The sequence below is a fragment of the Catharus ustulatus genome, chromosome 3, assembly GCF_009819885.2.
Source record: "Catharus ustulatus isolate bCatUst1 chromosome 3, bCatUst1.pri.v2, whole genome shotgun sequence".
Taxonomy (NCBI): Eukaryota; Metazoa; Chordata; class Aves; order Passeriformes; family Turdidae; genus Catharus; species Catharus ustulatus.
In genome coordinates, this window is record NC_046223.1 from 86,133,041 (window position 1) to 86,153,584 (window position 20,544).

Consider the following 20,544-nt stretch of genomic DNA (forward strand, 5'->3'; position numbering starts at 1 on the left):
ACAGACTTACGAAAGGTTTGAAGTTTCATGAATATTTCTTCTTTCTCTTTGATTAAGGCGTTTATAGAAAAATGAACTGAACACATGTATTCTATCAGCATCTTCTTTTTTCAGCTTTTCAAGTCCCAAATACCTAATTAGTTAAAAAAAGAAAAGAAAGAAATATACTGGAGGTTTTAACTCAAAGTACTCAGCCCCAGAATAAAAAGGACTGCTAAAGGTGCTCCCAACCAAACTGTAGCAGCTTCTTACAGAACAGCTGTTTGGAGCTGACTATCCACAGGAACCAATTAATGTAAAATGTATGTAAATATTTCAAGGTATTATTGCTCTACTCAAACCACAAGCTGTTCTGTTGCTCTTGTATTTATTTTTGTTTCATGGCAGGAAAACGCCTTTTCAAGGAGTTTGTTAGATAAAAACCTAAGAGACCTGCATTTTGTATTTTAGCCACCAAATCTCCAAACAGTCCCAAGAGTGACACACTCATTTGATTTTTACTTCTAAAATACATTAATAGACTGAAAAATATACATACACACCTTTTGTGAAGCATAAAACCAGCAGTATGTAACAATTTAATACATTTCTAGCATCTACAGCATCAGTGACAGCACAAAATTAACTTATGTATTACATTAATCAAAACAAATGAAATTCCAGGAAACACACATACCCTGGAAAGAACAACTGAACTTTAAAAAAGCTTTTTTTTTTTTTTCTCTTCAGTTACATTTGCTCTTGAGATGTTAAAAAGTTTAAAGAACTTTTATCCAGGGAAGAACAATGTCAATGTCAAGCAGGACAGGAAGACACCAAACTTTCTTGCAAGACCACAAAACAACCTTTAAAATTACATCTATACATAGTTGGAGACTTATCAACTAACCTATGAATTTTTAATGTCAAAACTTTTAAAGTTTCAAAGTAAAAGACGACTAAAAACTGATGTGAAATAAAACTTACTTTAAATAAAAATCAATAATAACATCATTTAAAAATTCTCCTTCATTTAGACAATGGAGGTCTTCATTGGTCACAGAAATACCACCTTTAGCTGGAGAAGGTGGATAAACTATCAACCTGAGAAAAAAAATACATTCAATAAGAAGTATGAAATGCCAAAAAACCCCTCAGAAAATTATTACAGGGTAAGATAAATATCTTACTTTTCTATAGGACCAATAAATACTGTATGTGGTTCGCCAATTTCTTCATCATCATCAAAAAATGGTAACTGTTTATTTCGCTGCTGTATTTTGGACTCAGAAGCAACCTTAAGAGAATAGAGTCAATATTAATTTGCATCCTGTGCTGAATTTAACTGAAATGGTAATAAAACCTCTTGAAGTCCAGCAGTGTAGTATCTGTGGTTTTTTTGAGGACTTCAAGTCTATGGGTTTTTTCCTTTCCTACCTCATCTATTACACTTAGGTCTTTGTTCATTTCTTGCAGAATCACAAAACTTTCTAATTCTTTAAAATATAGTTTGTTTAATGAAAGCATTAATTAAATGTAACTACAACAATGAAACTTAATTTCTTGTTTAAAATACCATAATTTTACCAGTTGGAAAAAACTATGTTGTCTGATTATAGTAAAGTTTTCTCATCCCCTAATAATTTTCAAATAACATTATTTGTGGACCATTGGAGAACTTTACAATCAAACTAAAAACCCTAAAAAGTACTGTGAATGCAGAGACTATTTCCCATAGTTTCATAATCCACCATGGACCAGTCTGGGAATTTTAATATAAAAGGCAGCAAAATTCGATGGATTTTGTTTTGGCTAACACACTATCCTTAGTGTATTTGTAACCCACGTAATATAATGACTTAATTCTAAAACAAAAACGTAATTACATTTTTTATTTTGCTTTCTCTGTGAGATGGGCTTCCTTTGGAATTGTCCTCCAAACACTTAGTAAATGCAACAAGCCTAGCATTGGCTTCTTCAAAGGAAATTTTCACAAAGAAGTCAGAAATATTATTTCTAATACCAATGTCCATAATTATTTTTTCAAATATTGAATTTGCATGAGGATCAAGACCAGTTTCAAAAATCAAAATTATGTACTGTTCTTCCTGACCTGCAAAAAAAAGCAGAGACAAAATGATTCATTTAGGAATAAAATAAAATAAAGCATGTTGCAATTATAAACAAATTTCATGGAATTTTAGGCCAACACAAGTACATACTGCTGATAACGTCTGTAAACAGTAATACATATGTGAGCAGACAGAAGGACTAACTGCCAAACCTTTCTTACTTGCATTTGCAAGGAGTGCATTCAACTTCTACCTTAATCAAGGAATGTCAAATATTACATCTGATGCATTTTTAAATTACACTAATGCAAAGACCAAACAAATTTTGAAATAACATCTTTATTTACTGAGCGTAAGACTGTAACCAATACTTTTTCTTACTGCAGTTCCTAGCCTACTGTTTCACTAAAGTTTCAAAAATTGTATATTCAGCATAATTTCCTCTCTGATCCTAGAAGGTTATGCTATAAACATCAATGTTGTGAAAAAGTTGGAGATAATTACAGTAATTTCACGACCATAAGGCGCACCGGACTACAAGGCGCACCCCCGGGGAGTCGGCAAAATTCGCAACTTTGTAGATCAGATAAGGCGCACCGGACTATAAGGTGCACTGTTTTTTTGTAGCGAGGCTCCGCCCCCAGCTCCCTCCACGCGGTTGCTGGCCAAGGCCCCGCCTCAACCTGGCAGCCATGGGCCCCTGGGCCTGCCTGTACCCGGCAGGGGCAGTGCCGTGGGCCCCCAGGCCCGCCTGTAGCTGGTGGGGCCGGGGCATGCCCGCCGCTGCTCAGTGCCACCTCTCTGAGGCTGGGCTATGGCCACCGCCCCTCCGTGCCGCTTCCACAGGGCCGGAGGGTGCCTCAGGAGGGGTCGTCCCGCCTCTACGGGGCCGGGGTGTGCCTGCCGCCCCTCCGCCTCGACTCCACTTGGCAGCCGCGGCCCTGCTGGCTCCCCCCGCGGCTCGCAGCTCGCACTTCCGGGTAGGCAAATTTCTGAACTTTGTCCATCAGATAAGGCGCACCGGACTATAAGGCGCCCTTCCGGGTTCTGGGAAAAAATTTAGTCAAAAGGGCACACCTTATAGTCGTGAAATTACTATACTCAGATCAATCAGCTGTTATATAAATATCATCCAATTATACGATCTTAAAAATCAAAAAGCAGTAAATTGCACTAAAAGGAATTATTTAACACTGAAAAAGGAATAGAATTCAGGCTGCAAATCCCAGTCTCACATCGCTGCCCAATACAGAGCTGCCAGGACCTGTTTTTCCACTAAGAGCCATTTCAGACACAAGCATAACCATTTCCCTTTGGTCATTCTTAACCCAGCATGCTAACTTGTGTGAAAAAGAATTCTTCAGCAGCATAATTCCCAAATCACTGCACTCAGAATTTAGATGTCTAAGTGGCTTTTGGGTGTTCCTGTTTTGGGAGCTAGGCATCTACACACAATTGCTTACACAGTTCTGCATAAAGGCTTAAATTCCTTGCTTACAAAGCAGAGAGCAACTGTGTTACCACAAAGTGCTCTGCATATCAAATGCAATAAAGCAGTTGGATGTAAAACTTTCCATGCCACAGCATCAGGGAGAAGAGCTGGGTGGGGACACTACTGAGAGCCATGCCAAGGGAGGGACTTCTCACACAGACAACTTGGAAAGCTTATTCCTTTTTGTGAACACCCTTGTCCACCTGGGGTCAAATTCCTGCTCCCAGAATTGTCTCCAGCTCCCCTGCATGGTCTCCAATTACTTCTGTAATTATAAGACTTCTTACAGGACAGGGATGAGACTATTGCACAGTATCATGGGAGCAGTCAATTCTGAGATTGTTGTAAGCATTCTTACTCCATTTGAATGCATTCATGTATGTACAAAACTCTGTGTAAGTATATATAACCACAAAATTTAACCTGAAGAAAAGCCTATTGAAGAGAAAGAGGACTCAATATGACATTTAACAGGTGTGCATATTAAGATGCTAGGACCTTGAAAATGATGTATAAATTAGATTTAATTTCAATATACATGAAGATAATCCACATATTCTCCAAGCAGATATTTGTCTATCTCACAACATCATGATAAATATACTGGGGGAAAAAACTCCAAGGCAACCTATGCAACAGTTCCTACTAAAGTTAAATCCTATCACGAGAACAGCATAGAAGGCAGAACTATTACAAAAGCTGCCATATAAATGTAAAGGTTCGTATACAAAAGCTAACCAAACCAACTTGATTTCATTGAGTACAAATATTAGTGAAAAAAGTTATATTTAATTAAGTGTTGTAACTAGCATGTTTCTGGACAAAGAGAATGCCCAGTTGTTCTGAACTGTACTGTTTCCTAGTCTAGGCAGGTTAAAGTCTGAAAAAACACCACCCCTACCCCAGCCAGTGATGACCCTTCTAGTCTTAATGCACTCATTCATGACCCAAAACATGAAAACACAATTTGAAGTGAATAGTAGATATAAATTGTTTTACTTACTGTCTCCTTTACATTCGTACCAGACATTATCTTTACTAATTTTCAGTTGATCTCTCAGACTGCTACAGGTTGAAGGTACTGTTTGTAGGAAAACTACTGGCAATTTTCGGACACTACACCATTCACATTTAGTAAGCTCTGAAGTTTTCAGGTTAATCTCTCTGATATCACTTTCTGATTCTATGAGAAAATAATGACATATTAAAATACAATAAAAATCTGTATGTTTCCTTTACAACTTCCCCCTTGATTTTAACAAGTAATCACTATGTGCTCACTAAATTTCTTAGAAGTTTTTAAAACTTTGAAATTAACACGCATGCAAGAAGTGATGGCTTTTCATATCTTAAAAGACAGGCTAAATTCCAATGTCATCTGCCAAGAAAGGCATCAGAAGCAAACTGTTTTCTGCCCACCAACTTCACATTTTATTCCACAGAAAAAAATCCCCACAATTTCCAGTGATTTAAATTTGCAACTATTGCTATGACACATTTTACAGGTTGTAAAGTTTTCTTTGAACCTTTATCTTTGACCAAGTTCCCATATGAAAAATAACTTCAAAAAGAAGAGCAAGCAGAGAAATGGTCTTATTGCCTGAGGAAACAAAGGACTACTCCTAGTTTATTCCCCCCAAAAAAAAGCCAGTAAAATGGTAACATTTTAACACTGCAACTGATGCTGCCAATACCAGTATTGAGTACTTTATAAAATTTGATATAAAGTGTATATACATGCAAAACGAAGAGAAAAAAAACCCCAAAAAACAAAAAAACCCAACCCAAAACCAAACCAAAACAATAAACAAACAAAAAACAGGAGAAAAAAAGAGTAAAGTGCTAAGTGCTCCAACAGATACAGCATTTAATGAGTCACCATTTTTATGTTATTGATGGATTAGGTGCCATGGAAATAATTTCACCACACAGCAGGTTTAACTAAAACTTGATAGCTATTTTCTACAAATTATACAAAGATTTTCAGTGTCTTATTTTAAAAAATACATTTAAGGCATTAAAACTCATTGTTTCTATGCATCTGTATTTTACACGCAACAGAAATAATTGACTGAGCAAAGGCTACACTTGTCTTTACAGGTTGTGAGACACCTTTCTGCACGTATTAACTACAAAATACAATAGTTCTCTTTCACAAATAACAACAGCAAAATTCAACAGGACTGAATCTTAAGAATGCAACTTAAGATTAACAAAAGGTAACAAAGCTTTTCAGGCCCAGAAGAAAACCTTACTAAAGAAGGGAAAGAGAGCATGAGTTGTAAGTCAACCTTTCAGAATGATGTCACTATTTCTTTCAGTGACATGAAATATACAACTTTCAGACCAGAGATGAAATTATCTAGAGAGATCTTGACAGGAAAGGTCTAAGACACCAGTGTGGTTTTTACTGTCTACTTAACACAACTGAAATAAAAGAACTAATAAAGTTTTAAAAAGTTAATATTTTACAGGAGGGTCACTCTTTATTTTTGTTAATCACTTTTGTTAAAGGGCAGAAAACCTTTGCCAATCATCACCACTACTGACAGATCTTCAAATGCAAGATTAGATCAAGCAGAATCAGATCAGAGCAAGCAGAACTAAGAACCCAGCTGTATGGATGTCAGAAACTGTGAATTTTCTGTCAGTAGAAGGCAGAGACAATGCAAAAACATTTTGGTTTTTATTCACCAGGCAGTTTAAGTCAAATCAGTACTCTCCATTTTGTTTTCTCTTATCTGACTACAGACACCCAGTAATAATTTATTACACAAATGACAAAATTAGTATGAACATTTAATTATGATTCACTAGTTAACATCTTTGACAGAGTTACTTTATTCAAAATAAATATATTGAGTACTAATATAAAATGAGAAATGTACTCACCTTCTTGACTCTCTAAGCGTATTTTGATATAATCCAGGCAAAACTGAAAGACAACACAATTGTAAGATTTCACATCTTCTGCAAATTATAATCGACTGAAAGCCTCTAAACTGTTAGCAAACACATTTCAATGGACTTTCAGTCATACTGACTGTTTAAACTTCAGATCTTCCTCAGTTTTCAAAAACATTTACAATAGTCTGAAAAATACACAAATTCTACTTCTTCAAAATAAAATGTCATCTATCAGCACTGAGGCAAATCAAACGACAGTGTTTTGTAGAGGGGTGGAAAGAACAATTAACATCTCTCTGCTGTTTCTCTGGTTACTCCAGCAAGAAGTATGCATTCTATGTGGCTGATTGCATACAACACTCAAGGTCTCCTTGAAAACTCCATGTAACTTGCAAGGCTAACAAAAAAAAAAAAAAATTCCGTAGAAGCAAAATTATTTACCTCTAAGACAATGCTTCTTCCTCGTAACTCTCAACATCAATTTTCTTGTAGCTGCTGTTTTCAGTTTTTTAAACAAATGAATGCTAGTCCGTAACCTCCCCCAGCACACAAACAGGATTTCTGGGAGTGTTGCAGCACAATACTTCTATTAAGAACCAGAGCTAGACTGCACGTTAGAACATTAGAATGTAGCAGTAATTTGAGGTTCTCTGGAAATCACAGCCTCTGAAATTGGAGACAAATGTATCGTTCCCCAGACAAAGGCAAAACGTTATGTTGTTCCAATACAGAAATACAATATCCATCAATAACCTGAAAAAAGAGTTGTGAAACAGTAAGGTTACTTACAATCACAGGCTCCACGACCATCCTGCGCAGCATTCCTATCCGTATACTTCGGCAGTTCAGAATGACACTTTCACAGGAATTTTGGTAATTTAGAGGTACAGTCTCGGTTACCATCTCTTGAGAAATAACTTTGCGACGTTTTATTGGAGTGTTAGACACAATGTTCCCAAACTGAAAAGTAATTTTCAAGGTTTCAGAATGTCTCACTAAGGTTTATTGCCAAACCAAGCTTGTTGAAACAAATTACTCCATTTTTAGCTACTTTTCTGTTGATTAACAGGATTATTTATTAGAGCATCCCTCTCAAACATATAGAGATGGCCTGCAATTCCTAAAAGACTTTCAGTAACACCTGAGGATGTTAATATTGCTACATTCAAAAAGAAAATAAAAGGTAAGCTGACACTTGTAGACACTTTATTGACATTTCCAAATCACAAACAGCACTTCTAAATTGCCAAAATCAATTTATTTTTATCTTTTGGAAACATTTTACAGTCCAGCAAAACGAAGTACAGTAATTTCACGAATACAAGCCGCACCAATTTGACCAAAATTTTGGTGGAAACCCGGAAGTGCGGCTAATATTCCGGGGCGGCTAATCTATTAACAAAATTCTAAAAGCTGCCAACACGGAAGTGAGAGCCCGCGGCAGCCCCAAGCCAAGCTGGAGCCCGGCCGGCCCCGGCTGAGGTGGGAAAGCCTGGCAGAGGCGGGGCCAGCAGTGTGGGGGGCGGGCGGCAGAGCCTGAGCCAGCAGGGCGGGGCAGGGGGGGCGGCAGAGCCCGGGCCAGCAGGGCGGGGGAGCCCGGGAGAACTGGGGCTAGCAGTGCAGGGGAGCATGGCAGAAGCAGGAAGGCCGGCGGGTGGGGCTGCCTGGCAGCAGGGGAAGCCCAGCAGAATCGGGGCCAGCAGCGTGGGGGAGCCCGGCGGTGCGGGGGCCTGCAGTGCCGGTCAGGGCGAGGAAACACGGCGGCGGTGCAGATGGGAGGGGGCGGCCGGCGAGCCTGGCGGCGGCGGCAGCGGCTGGCCCGCCGGCAGGGCGACTACGTTAACGCAGCGGCGACGCGGCCGGCGTGCCTGCCAGCGGCGGCAGTGCCTGGCCCGCCGGCAGGGCGACTACGTAAACAACGCAGCGGCGACGCGGCCGGCGTGCCTGCCAGCGGCGGCAGTGCCTGGGCCGCCGGCAGGGCGACTACGTAAACAACGCAGCGGCGACGCGGCCGGCGTGCCTGCCAGCGGCGGCAGTGCCTGGGCCGCCGGCAGGGCGACTACGTAAACAACGCAGCGGCGACGCGGCCGGCGTGCCTGCCAGCGGCGGCAGTGCCTGGGCCGCCGGCAGGGCGACTACGTAAACAACGCAGCGGCGGGGCGGTGCTGACGGGAGAGGGGGGCCAGTGAGCCCGGCGGCGGCTGCAGCACCACCCGGCCGGCCCCGTCAGCAACCATGAGCGGGCCGAGCCTGCCTGGCCCCGCCCCGAGCCAGTAAAGCCCGCTATGCCGCGATCCTGTTACTAATTGGCCAATTTGTGAAAGCTGCGCACGGATTCTCGCGACGAACGAAAGTGCGGCTAATATTCGGGGTGCGGCTTATCTATTGACAAAGACAGCAACATTGTCGAGGCACCGGGGGTGCGGCTTATAATCCGTGCGGCTTGTATTCGTGAAACTACTGTAATTTTGAATACATTTTATTTTGTTAAAAAAGCACTAATGTTGTAAAACCACCACAAATCTGGTGGTTTTCATTTTTTTCTTTCGGTTTTTGTTAATCCAAGCTTTTGGTGACTAATTCTTGAAGTACATCACATCACATTAGCAGAGTACAGTCTTCAAGAAACATAAATAAGGCAAATCAAACTTCCTTAAGGCATCTCTACCGTACTAGTAACATGTTTTTAGGATAGGTTCCAAGGTCAGAAGACTAAACATTGAAAGAAGGCCATGTGGTGTTTGGCCACAGTTCAAGGAAAGTCTCTAGATGCTAACTGAAACTGTAATCTTAATGAAGCATCCTGTTAACCAACAGAACAATCTTACAAAAAAAACCTTTTAAAATTAAATAAAGCCTTCTGACAGCCAGCACATAAATATATTATTTGTTGCATTGCTTATATTGCTCTATTTTGTTGAAGCATTTTCTGTACACTAGTCTTTTCTTTGGTATTTATATTGTTTCATAAAGTTGCCTATGAATCAACATACTTTTTGGTGACAAAATGCAATTAAACTCCCACAGAAAAACATTCTAAGGGATTCAGTGTTTCCATTAAGACTAAATCTCGAAAATTACTTCAGCAATAATTCAAAATATACTTTGGATGCTTCCTTTATTTTATACACTGGAGAAGGTAGGGATTCTAAATCCCTGTAATTAAAATGTTTTCCTAGCCCTCTTGTTGAAAAGAACTTTTCCTTTTTGTCTGCTGGACTGGCTAAATATTATTAAAAGCTCAAAACAAATCTCAGACAAACAATAAAACAGCCAAGTCTGAAGGGATGTACATTCAAGTAGCCTCTTCAGTAAAGAATTAATGAATATTTTGAGAGAAAGACAGCTGAATAAAGCTTTTCCTATGATATCTAACAAAATTGCTGTGATGTCTCCAAATCTTGGTAGGTTCATTCAATCAATCCAAAATTTGTTTTGTGTTTCACCAAATTTCCCCCCCCCGCCCCCCCGTTTTCAGAAGTAAACTCAGACTCTAAAATAATCTAACATATAGTATTACAACTCATTTATAAAGACTAGTGAACAGGAACATACAGATATTAAAAAAAAAAAATTTGGAAGAGTTTCAGAAGTCAGACACCAGTGCCTTCACAATGCAATGCTTTCAATTAATTCAGCACATACTTGCGGAGTAACTTAATTCAAAAACTATTTCTAATTCAAGCTTTGAGCCTTGCAGCTTTATTGTAGGCTGGAGGTTCACAGCTTCATATTAATAGTGACTAATTATACAACATATTATAAACATCCATAATTTCATCAACTACAGCACTAGAATGTTGGCTTCTGAATCTCAACACAGCAAGAAGGTTTTGGCATCAGTACTTTAGCGTTCTAACACATAAAGAATTGGAAATCTGATCAGAATCAAACTCACACAGTGAAACTGGACAAAGGAATCAAGACTTGTTTTAATCAGCACTATTATTCCACTACCAATTGCCACGTGGAATTTTTTCCTCTTAATGGTTCACTATTGAGATGGCTTTTAATACAGAATGAAAACTGTCCCCTTTGGTTACACTTAAGGTGTGCTTGTGGAGTATTTTTTTGTCTTTGCTTATCCAATTCCTACAGCAGTACTCAACTGAAAAACACAAGCTCCACCACAAAAGTCCTAAAATAAGTGCTATTAATTGGAACAGTTGTTAAAGCATTTTAAAGAGCCATTATTGATCCCAGTGTCTCTTTTCACGTTTAACTTAATCTCAACAGTATCAGCAACAGCTGGTACTGACATTCTGCTGCAAACTAAGACCTTGAGCTTCACAGAGAATCCCTGTCCAGTCTCAAAGAGTAAACACTCAACACAGACGCATTTATGTTAACAGCATAATTCAAATCATTACAAATGCTTGTAAAAATGTAATCAACACATTTTCTTATGTTTCCACTATTAAGTATGCAGAGAGACTACCTGATGAGCTGCTGAATAAAAAAACAATTGAAATAGTCAACTTCTCACAATGCAAAACAAGTCTTTAATATTCCATTTATTATTTGATTCTGTTGTCTTTAAACAAAGCATTAAATAGTACCTGATCTTTCATTCTTGCTTTTCTCGGAAGTGTGACTGCAATTTCTGTATCTGTTGTTATACTACCTATTCTCTGTTCTATTCCACAACTGTTCTCCTTTAATGCTGCTTCCACCTTTCCTGTAGAAGGAGCTGGGGAGGAGCGGGCTGAATCTGCAGGACGAGGTGAAATGCTTTCCATGCTCCTAGTGCTGCCACTATTCTCGTCCTCATCATCATCACTAGACAAAACAACTAAACAGAAAATATTACATTCTCAACCACTACATTTTTCTGTAACAGAAATTTCTTTTTTCATTCTTGGCTTTTCTTGCTAGTGCGATGGCAATTTCTGCATTTGTTGTTATAGTACCTATTCTCTTCTCTATTCCACAACTGTTTCCCTTTAATACTACTTCAACCTTTCCTGCAGGAGGTAGGGAGGAGTGGGCTGAATCTGCAGGATGAGGCGAAATGCTTTCCATGCTCCTAGTGCTGCCACTATTCTCCTCCTCCTCCTCTTCACTAGACAAAACAACTAAACAGAAAATAATACATTCTCAACCGCTATATTTTTCTGCAACAGAAATTTCTTTTCAAGTAATACCTTAGAAGTAATTTATGTAATTGTCCTGCAGTGTCAAAAAATTCCACATGTATCATTATATTATGCTTTTACTAATGTTTATTTGGAATCTAGTTGAAAGCACTCTCTGCCTTGTTTTTGATTTCTTATAATTAACTATACAAAAAATGGTATCATTATTCCACATGTAGATAGAAGTGAACTTTTCTTGGTTCAGTCAAGAACTGACAGTAAGAAAGACAACCTAAAAACTGACAAGAGAAATTATGACTGAAATAATTCAAACTTGTAGGACAACATGGTCTAATAAACTAAGCACAGAACCAGAAACATAATTTCCTTTACTCCATCCTTCCTGCTTATTGAGTTTACACAGAAAAAGCACAGAAATGAACATTTTACAATTTATGAAATTTAAATAAATTAATAGCTCAGAAGAATAGAGAAGAGAAAACACAAAATAAAAATCAAACACTGTCTTTCCTCTTGGGAGAATGAACGGTGGAATTCTTCTAAGAATACTGTTTTCTCCAATACACCAAACAAAAATATTTTTAAAAACAAACAAACAAAGTCACAAAAAAATTTTTGCTTTCCCCAATGTTTCATCTTTCTTGAAGAGTACCTCTGCATATGAAAAGGAAATTATTAAAAGTTCTGTCCCTCTTCCTAAGAACCCACATACAAAAAAATCCCACGCAACGTAAGTTACGTAAACCTGCACAAACAGTTTCTTCACTATACAATATTTTGTGTTTCCAGCTAATGGCTGTATTCATAAAAAGGTACTTACTTGGATCATTTAGTTCAGATGGTCTTGTACTCCTCTGTCTTAAGCTTCCTGTAATTTTAGCATTTTTTGTCCCAGTTATAAGACCAACTTTTCCATTCTGTCGTAACATAGAATGTCCTACAACCTCATTACTCAGTAGAATATCTGCTGGACCTTTTCCAACAGCAGAACTATAAAACTTCTTTGTGTTGAACCCTGTACCTGAAGATTTCTGCCCTGCTGAATTCTGATGTATTGAAGAACGAGATAGAGGTCCCACAGATTCACTTAATGTCACAGTTTGTCTGGAGACTCTTTGCAAATCCTTTAGAGAAGCACTTTCACAATGTCGGCATTTGGTCTGATTTTCATTTGCCCTCCCACAATTTGGGCATTCAGTAGAATAATCAATCTGTTCCAAAAGCTAAAGGACAAACAAACAAACACACAATCAGTAATTTTAAGTAGAAAGACAATTTCCAGATCTTGCACCTAATTTCTGTTCAGAATGAATCATACAATCTCTTAGGTTGGAAAAGACCTTTAACATCATCAAGTCCAACCATTAATACAGAACTGTCAAGTTATCACTAAACCATATCCTCAGATGCCGCATCTACATGTGTTTTAAATATATCAGGGGATGGTGACTCAACCATATCCCTGGGTATCTTCTTCCAATGCTTGAAAATCCTTTTGGTGAAAAAATTTTTAATAATATCCAGTGGAGATTGACAACACTACATTAGCAATTACAGTAAGCACAGAAAGCAAACATTAAAACATAGTTTAATTTTTTTATTTCATTTAAGAAAATAAAAAATGTTCTAAAAGGAACAAATATCATTTGTGGCAGTTTTTAAAAGTGTTTAATGTTGGACAATTCAGATTTTCCTTCTTGTATTTTTTTTCATAAACGAAACACTGTTCAGATACACATATCCATCAGCAAGATGGTCCAGTTACACCATTTCTGTAAAAACAGTTCCATGGGACAAAAATAAAGTAACTAAGGACCCACACAGCAATGATGGAGAGGATTTGAAGAAACCTTGTAAGTCAAATCTATTTGTCCTTGCAAGGTACCTTCTAACAGCCTAGCAAGGCATGTAGGAAAATTCACTCCTCAAGAGAGATGAAGAAAAGGCAAAGTATATATATTACTCTAGAGTTGTGTGCCACAGAGAAGAAAACAGAAATTGAGAAATAAGAGTTCCCCAAACTTCCAAGAAGCAAGCAGGGGCTACAAAGGAAAATGTATCCAATCACTGCAAAGATAGCTGTCTTTTGTTTTTTGCACATTTATTACGTCCCAATAAATTTTGTATTACAAGTGTAGACCTTGGACTTCTAAATCTGTGGGATTCAATACTAACATATAAACTACAGAACGAGTAACAAAGTGAATACAGGACATCTCTAGAGATGAAAATCTAGTGCATGTTATTGTCTCCTGGAGCACTGAACTCAAATGGCATAACCACTGTACTGTGAACTACTGAAGCCAACAAATACCTACAACCCACCAAAAACTTTCAGAATCTACTTTCAAAACACAGCTTTCACAATTTACACCTCTCCCCACTCCCAGCCATTAACATGCCTCCAAAAGAGGACTTCCACAGGTGTGCGAAGTAATTTAAAACCCCAATTTTAAAGACGGAAATCATACAATGAGAACATACTATTTTTACAAAAAGTGCTGTGGGATGAGATAGCAAGTGACAGGAAAACCAGTGTTGTGCCTTGGTGCTGTTACAGGATGTAGTTCTTAGATACTGCTAATCACATTGAAGAATTTCAATCAGATCTTAAAAATATTCAAAAGAAGACACTGAGAGTACCTAGAGGATCTTAAGTATAGAGCAACTTCACCTCTCTGAATACTTCAAACACATATTAAAATTTTTAAACCAGTTTTCTTATTAACATCATATTAATTAACTAAATAAGCAATGGAAATGCCAAAGAAAAATACCAGGTGTTTCAAACAAAAGCTAAGCATATATAAAAATAATAGATCTCTATCTTTTTTCTAAAACCATGATCTCCTTACAGGAAGTTTTGCTTTGACAGTCAAACAGTGTGACCTGTATGCAGGCATTATGAAATCCCTACAGTTGCCTCGGAAGCTGAAAAAAACAAATACAGAGAGCCTTACAGCAATTTCCAAAGTATCTCACATCTGATATTCAAACAAGTTCCTGACAAAAACATCCTGGTTGGCTGCATGTAGACCAGAAAATGCCATTTGGATACCTAAGGAACTACTCTCACTGAAAAGTACTTGCACCTCTGCACTACTTTTATCTTTACTGTTTTGAATACAGAAAATCATGACACTGAAAAAAAATCTGTCAAAGAGCAAAATATTGTTCCTCTATTTCAGTAGATTAAAATTATCAATCTCTGTTATATCAGTCAAATTTATGCAACTAAATCACAGATTCTTTTTCTTTTTAGTGCAGCTTCTGGCTGTTCAAATCAGAAAAGAAGTATTTCACAGTTAGTAACAACATTAGCACTTAAATATCTCTATCACTGTAACTTTTCTTAAATTATGCAAATCTTCCTCTCAACTCTACAGATTTTTAAAACACCAACCTGTTCTACTCCAGGATATCTGTTTTTAAAACATGCAATAACTTTTAAAGTTCAACAAGAGTTTACGTATTTTTAAAATATAACCCACCTTCGACTGAGTTAAGCATTTTTTTGTAGCAGAAGACAGACTCAAGTCAGATTGGTATGAATTGCAATGACCTTTCTGTCGCACCTTTCTCTTAATGTCAGATTCTGATTCGGAGTCATCTGTATTCTCCATTACACTGTCTAGGAGGGAAAAGATGCAAAAAACATTAACAAGGAATGTCTGCTCATACATTGTTATAATTATGATCAACTTCTTTACATACACTAACTTGAACTAAACATAAACACATTTATAAACCTCAAAAAAACTACACTGTTTCAAATATTTCATGATTGTATGAATTAAAAAAACATTCCCCAAAGTAACTTCAAAAATTGCAGGGTCTCTCACTGACAATTTTTATCTTTTATCTTTGCAAGAGGGTTTGGATTTGCAAATCTATGCTAACTTCACTGCAAATCAAGTAGAGGGTCTGCTTCCAAAAACAGGGGGGGATGCTAGATTATGCTGATGAAAACTTTTACTACAGAACTACTGGTGAATGCATTTAGAATAATTGGAAATGTTCTGTGTAATTAGGATTACACATGATCATCAAAGTTGGAAACGACTTTCAAAATCATCTAGTCCAACAATTAACCTGGCACCACCATAATTACCTCTCAACCACATGCTCAAGTGCCACATCCAGAAGCCAGTGAAAAGATTTTTTTCTACTTTCTAATCTGAATCTCTCCTGGCACAACATAAGACTTTTACCTCTCATCCAAGACATGGAAGAAGAGATGGATCCTGACCTGTTTACAGCACATTTTCAGGTAGTTCTAGAGAGCAATAAGGTCTTCCCTGAGCCTCCTTTTCTACAGGCTAAATGCCTCCAGCTCCCTCAGCTGCTCATTTCAAAACTTGTGCTCCAGACCCCTCACTGGGTCCACTGCCCTTCTCTGGACATGCTCGTTCCTTTCTAAACTTGAGGGGCCTAACACCGGGCAGAGCGCTCGAGGCGTGGCCTTCACCAGTGCTAAATACAGGGGAACAATCACTGCCCTGGTCCTGCTGGCCACACTATTGTTGTTATGTCACTGGTCTTCTCAGCCATTTGGGAACACTGTCAATCAGTAGATTTACTCCTTCAGATTTATTCCTTCAACACAAGACACAGTAGTAGTGAATTGTATTGTCATATCCTGGTTTATACTGGGACATGTATTTAAATGCTGTTGGAGCATAGGAACACAAACTCATGACTTAAATCTCACTGTGCATTTTAAGAAATAGAATGTGTTGTACAAGAGTGCCTTAATTGTTTTCATGTAAAAGTGCTATTTATATTCCCTTAATTGCAGTCTCCATATTGGAACGTTTTTAAGACTGTATTTTTTTAAAATAGATATGAACACTTTTTCAATATATATACCGATGGTCTCACAAACATCCCACTATGAGAAGACATCTCAAAACTAAAGAATGGATAATTTTAAAAAAAGAATTAATAATATAACATAATAATGTGTTTCTTCCTTAACTTACTTTACAAGTAGTACTGCTGAAGAGCTAGTTAACACTAACTTAAAATGGCACAGCAGAACACCTTGCCAGTGCAGGTGACTACATAGCTGAACAGCAGGTTTACAGACTGTATCTATACTAACAAAGCTTCACAAAACACAGGGTATTTTCTTTTCCAATTTCACAATTTCCACACCTGAAACCAAACTATATTTTTCTACTGCACTTCCATCAGCATTCCCTAATAATATTTTAAGAGCATGTTCCAGCTGAGGTACAGAGCTGATGCTGGTTCTTTTATTAACTCCCTCAGTGTATGAACACACTTCATATCAAATGCTGGTTACTACATTGCATTTTTCTTGTACTAACACTGCTACAGAAATTCTTCATCAATTATTCACCGAAAAGCTGAGGGTTTGAGCTCAGACTAGATAACTCCAGAGGTCTGTTCCATATCCAATTTTATGATTCTAAGTTTTCTGTTGCTTTTAAAATAACTGAAGCTTAATTTGAAATTATTACATGACTAAACTAGTTGCAGAAATCTGTCAAGAAGGGCAAAGCCATCCCTTCATGCACAAACTTGTACAAAACTAGAATAACACGATCTAAGGCTGTAAGTACATATACTAAAGGTTATATAACATTTGGTGACACACCCACTCAAATCAGGTATTAAAAAATTTATTCTGCTTACAAGAAATGAGAACTCTAAAAATAACTTACCCACTTCTTGAGACCTTGGTAATCCAATGTGGTCTGCCTCCACTTTCTGAAGCTGAGGTGGGTATTCTTTTCTGGAAAATGAATTAAATGTATAGTTGCTCTTTTAACAGACACCATTATAATTTAGCCACAATTATACATGAAGAAAACAAACCTGAAATGTATCTGAAAGTTACAAATCTATTACATGCCATCTGTACACATAAAAAAGTACTACCAGAGTAATAGAAACAGCCACAGTAAATATTCTGGAAGTGTTTCTGATCTAAATCTCCTCTATAATAATCAATAGTTCTAGAGTCTGTCACTTTTAGACCCAAGTTTCCAAATATTGAAGCCTGCATATTCTCCTCCTCCTCATTCATGAAATACAAGACAGATACTTTAAAAAGCTAAGAACAGAAACAACTATTATTTTAATATTAAAGTAGATTCCACAAGTTCCACAACTTAAAAAACAGGAAGAGAAGACGCGAAACAGAAGAAAGAGATCCCATGTCAAAAACTGTTGTGGTCAAAAACCAGAAAGAACAACACAGCAGACATGGTTCCTATATTTTTTTTTTTAAAAATTGTAATATAGACAAATTACTGGATTTTCATTGGTATAACTTGCATAATACAGATACCACATATTTTGTGCAAATTATATATATGGCATTATAGCAAGATTCGAGTCTCCTGTAAGATGTTTTCAGTTTACACACACGTGTATCAAATCATGCTAACAGCAAATTAAGATTCCTGAAGCTCAGTGCATGTGTGTTACTGTTTGTAAAACTTTTTCTCAGTGCTTACTGAGTCCTGCAGCTATAGACTACTATTCTTGTCATAACAGAGGATGGCACACATCTGAAACACAGGAAGCCTTGCCAACAAACTCACCAGAAACTGGTTTTATTGGAAAGTTAAGCACTGGGCTGCAAATGGGTCACACATGTCCCATACTGCTGCCTCCAATTACAAGGACATTAATCAACAGCAAGAGGGCAAAGCAAACAGCTGCAGGCAGTAACATCTCCACTAACAGCTAAATTTTGAGGACCCATATGACAAAAATTTGGCTATGGCTGAAGCAGACTTTAGCTCAAGGTGTAGGATTTTATTTCTTCCAACACAGCATTTCCTAATGCATCAAATTATAAAACCTTTGAATTTTCTGCATTTCTAGGTAACATTATTAACTAATATCTCTGGAACAAGATTAATCTACAATGCCCTTTGGGACACTTCTTACCTAATACCAAACACATTTGACTCTATTGATGGGCTGCAGATTTAAAGAAAATTCTGGTAGAAAGAAGGATTGACAAACAAGCACAGCTACTCAGAATGACGAGATGTCATAGCACTTTATCATGACTGCTGGAAAACATATCACAGGTGACAGATTAGGTAATTTATTTGTTACGGATTGTGTCTAATGTGTTTCTGAAACAATCCTACTCCCCTAGAAATTTTTTTAATACCTGCACACACAAAAACTGAACCAAAATTGGAAAACTGGTATGAATATTCATTCATAAATTAAACACCTTTTTTTTAAGATAATTTTCTTTAAAAATTCAAATCATGTGGAAGTAGTCTAATTAGTGGAAATAAAAGGCAGAGCTCAAACTTGTCATCATGAGAAGCTGTACTATCAAAACCAATGCTCATGACATTCTAAAGGGTAAAAAAGCCCTGTAACATCATTTTAGATTTGAAAGATATAAACACTGCAGTAAAGGTGTGCAAGCTGTTGTGTCATGTGTTATAATTACCCTTCACTAGTATTTCACAACAGTAAGCCTTGTTTTGAACATAATTACTTCTACAAACATTATTTTCAATAAGAACTCTAAAATAGATAACACTTAAATATATTTAAGAGAAACAGTATTGAAGCAATTTGTCATTTAATTGAAAGCAAAGCAAATGATAAGGCAGATTTAGAGTACTAAAATTTCTTTTAAAATCTAGTTGACAATTTAAGGTCTCTGGACATTTCTAAGTTAGACTTTTTCTTCTAAGAATCATATATTTGTATTGCATTTTTAATATGCAAAATGTATTTATCTTATTAAGATGATAAATACATTATTTTTCATACAAGGCTAAATAATCCTTTTACAATAAATCAGAATACAACAGCATTATCTACCTGTCTGAATTTTATGTTAGCAGCATAGACTCATATTCATAGCTACTAAACAGACAAACACCTGCAAGAATATAGAAGTGGTAGCAAAAAAAAATGCGTATCTTTCTTCTCCCACAATATAGAGCCCACACACCCTCAATGAACCAATAACACCCATACCCAAGCCACAAAAACCAGCTCCAAGACAACTGAGGCATCCCAACACAATTTAGTGTGGTTAGCAACTCAAGGTCAAGTTTGAAGTTGCTTTGAATTAGAAAGAAAAGTGAAGACAACTTTAAAGACTATTTAATTTTAAATTTAAACAAAACCAAAAAAAATTTAAAATAATAATTTCTTGGAAACAGTGACAGCCCTTCCACAAGAAGGCAGCAACTTCAGGCACCTTTTACTACTTTCCTTTCCAGAAAAACCCGCGAAAAGAAAGGGAGAGCACACCACCAAAAAGTTTTTACAGAATAAAAAACAAAGTTGCCCTTCTGAGCACAGTATTTGTTGCTGCCTGAACAGCTGCAGATCCATTAATACCTTCTCCAGTAAAATACTTGGTACTCTGAGCCTTTTAATCATGTGTGAGTGCAGAAACAGAAGGAAAACTGGTTGTTTTTTAAATCAAACATTATATATACACCTTTAAAAGGACTATTTGGAAAAGAAAAACAAAAATCTTAGAACAGATTTAAGAACATACAGCACTTCTAAACAAATGCCTTCTTGCTGTTAAACCCTGCCCAAACTAAGTCTTCCATTACATTGGGAATAACTGAGGGATCAAACAGCTGAGCTGATCAAGAGGCAAGATTACCTATATACTGTATCTAACAATTAAAGGAAACAATGCTCAGAGGTGAAACAATTTCAGGCATCTTGTTTAGCTCCTAGATTATATGCTCTTTTAATACCTTTAAGTACAAGGGAAGTAGACAAGTATTTGATAAAAAGCAATCTCAGGAAGTAGTAAAGCATCAAACAGCAAAACACTGATTACAGGAACAAGAAAAATCAAGCTTTTTCTGCAACACAGGACTGAAATACTGAGACAGTCTGGACTGTGCAGCATCATGAACTTTTGACACATTTTAACTGCTAAATGCTGCAATATTCTTAAGTAAGCATGTTTTGCCCAGACAGAATGGCATCACTGATTTTTTATTTTCAGCAAACA

General features: G+C 37.3%; 1 protein-coding gene across 5 annotated transcripts in view; it reads right to left on the minus strand.

Annotated features, from left to right (window-relative positions):
* SENP6 (SUMO specific peptidase 6) overlaps window positions 1–20,544 on the minus strand; it is a 75,264-nt gene that overhangs the window by 15,816 nt on the left and 38,904 nt on the right. For 3 of the 5 annotated variants that reach the window (XM_033054702.2, XM_033054700.2, XM_033054701.2), the window contains 11 exons: window positions 17,237–17,307; window positions 15,038–15,177; window positions 12,367–12,769; window positions 11,010–11,242; window positions 7,240–7,410; window positions 6,436–6,478; window positions 4,547–4,726; window positions 1,866–2,092; window positions 1,170–1,276; window positions 967–1,083; window positions 11–133 (listed from right to left, as the gene is read on the minus strand). In XM_033054702.2, the coding sequence (XP_032910593.1) occupies window positions 11–133; window positions 967–1,083; window positions 1,170–1,276; window positions 1,866–2,092; window positions 4,547–4,726; window positions 6,436–6,478; window positions 7,240–7,410; window positions 11,010–11,242; window positions 12,367–12,769; window positions 15,038–15,177; window positions 17,237–17,307 (1,815 nt within the window). Of the gene's footprint in view, window positions 1–10; window positions 134–962; window positions 1,084–1,169; window positions 1,277–1,865; window positions 2,093–4,546; window positions 4,727–6,435; window positions 6,479–7,239; window positions 7,411–11,009; window positions 11,243–12,366; window positions 12,770–15,037; window positions 15,178–17,236; window positions 17,308–20,544 lie in introns of those variants that run through there. The other 2 variants (XM_042779105.1, XM_042779104.1) reach the window with 1 other exon arrangement.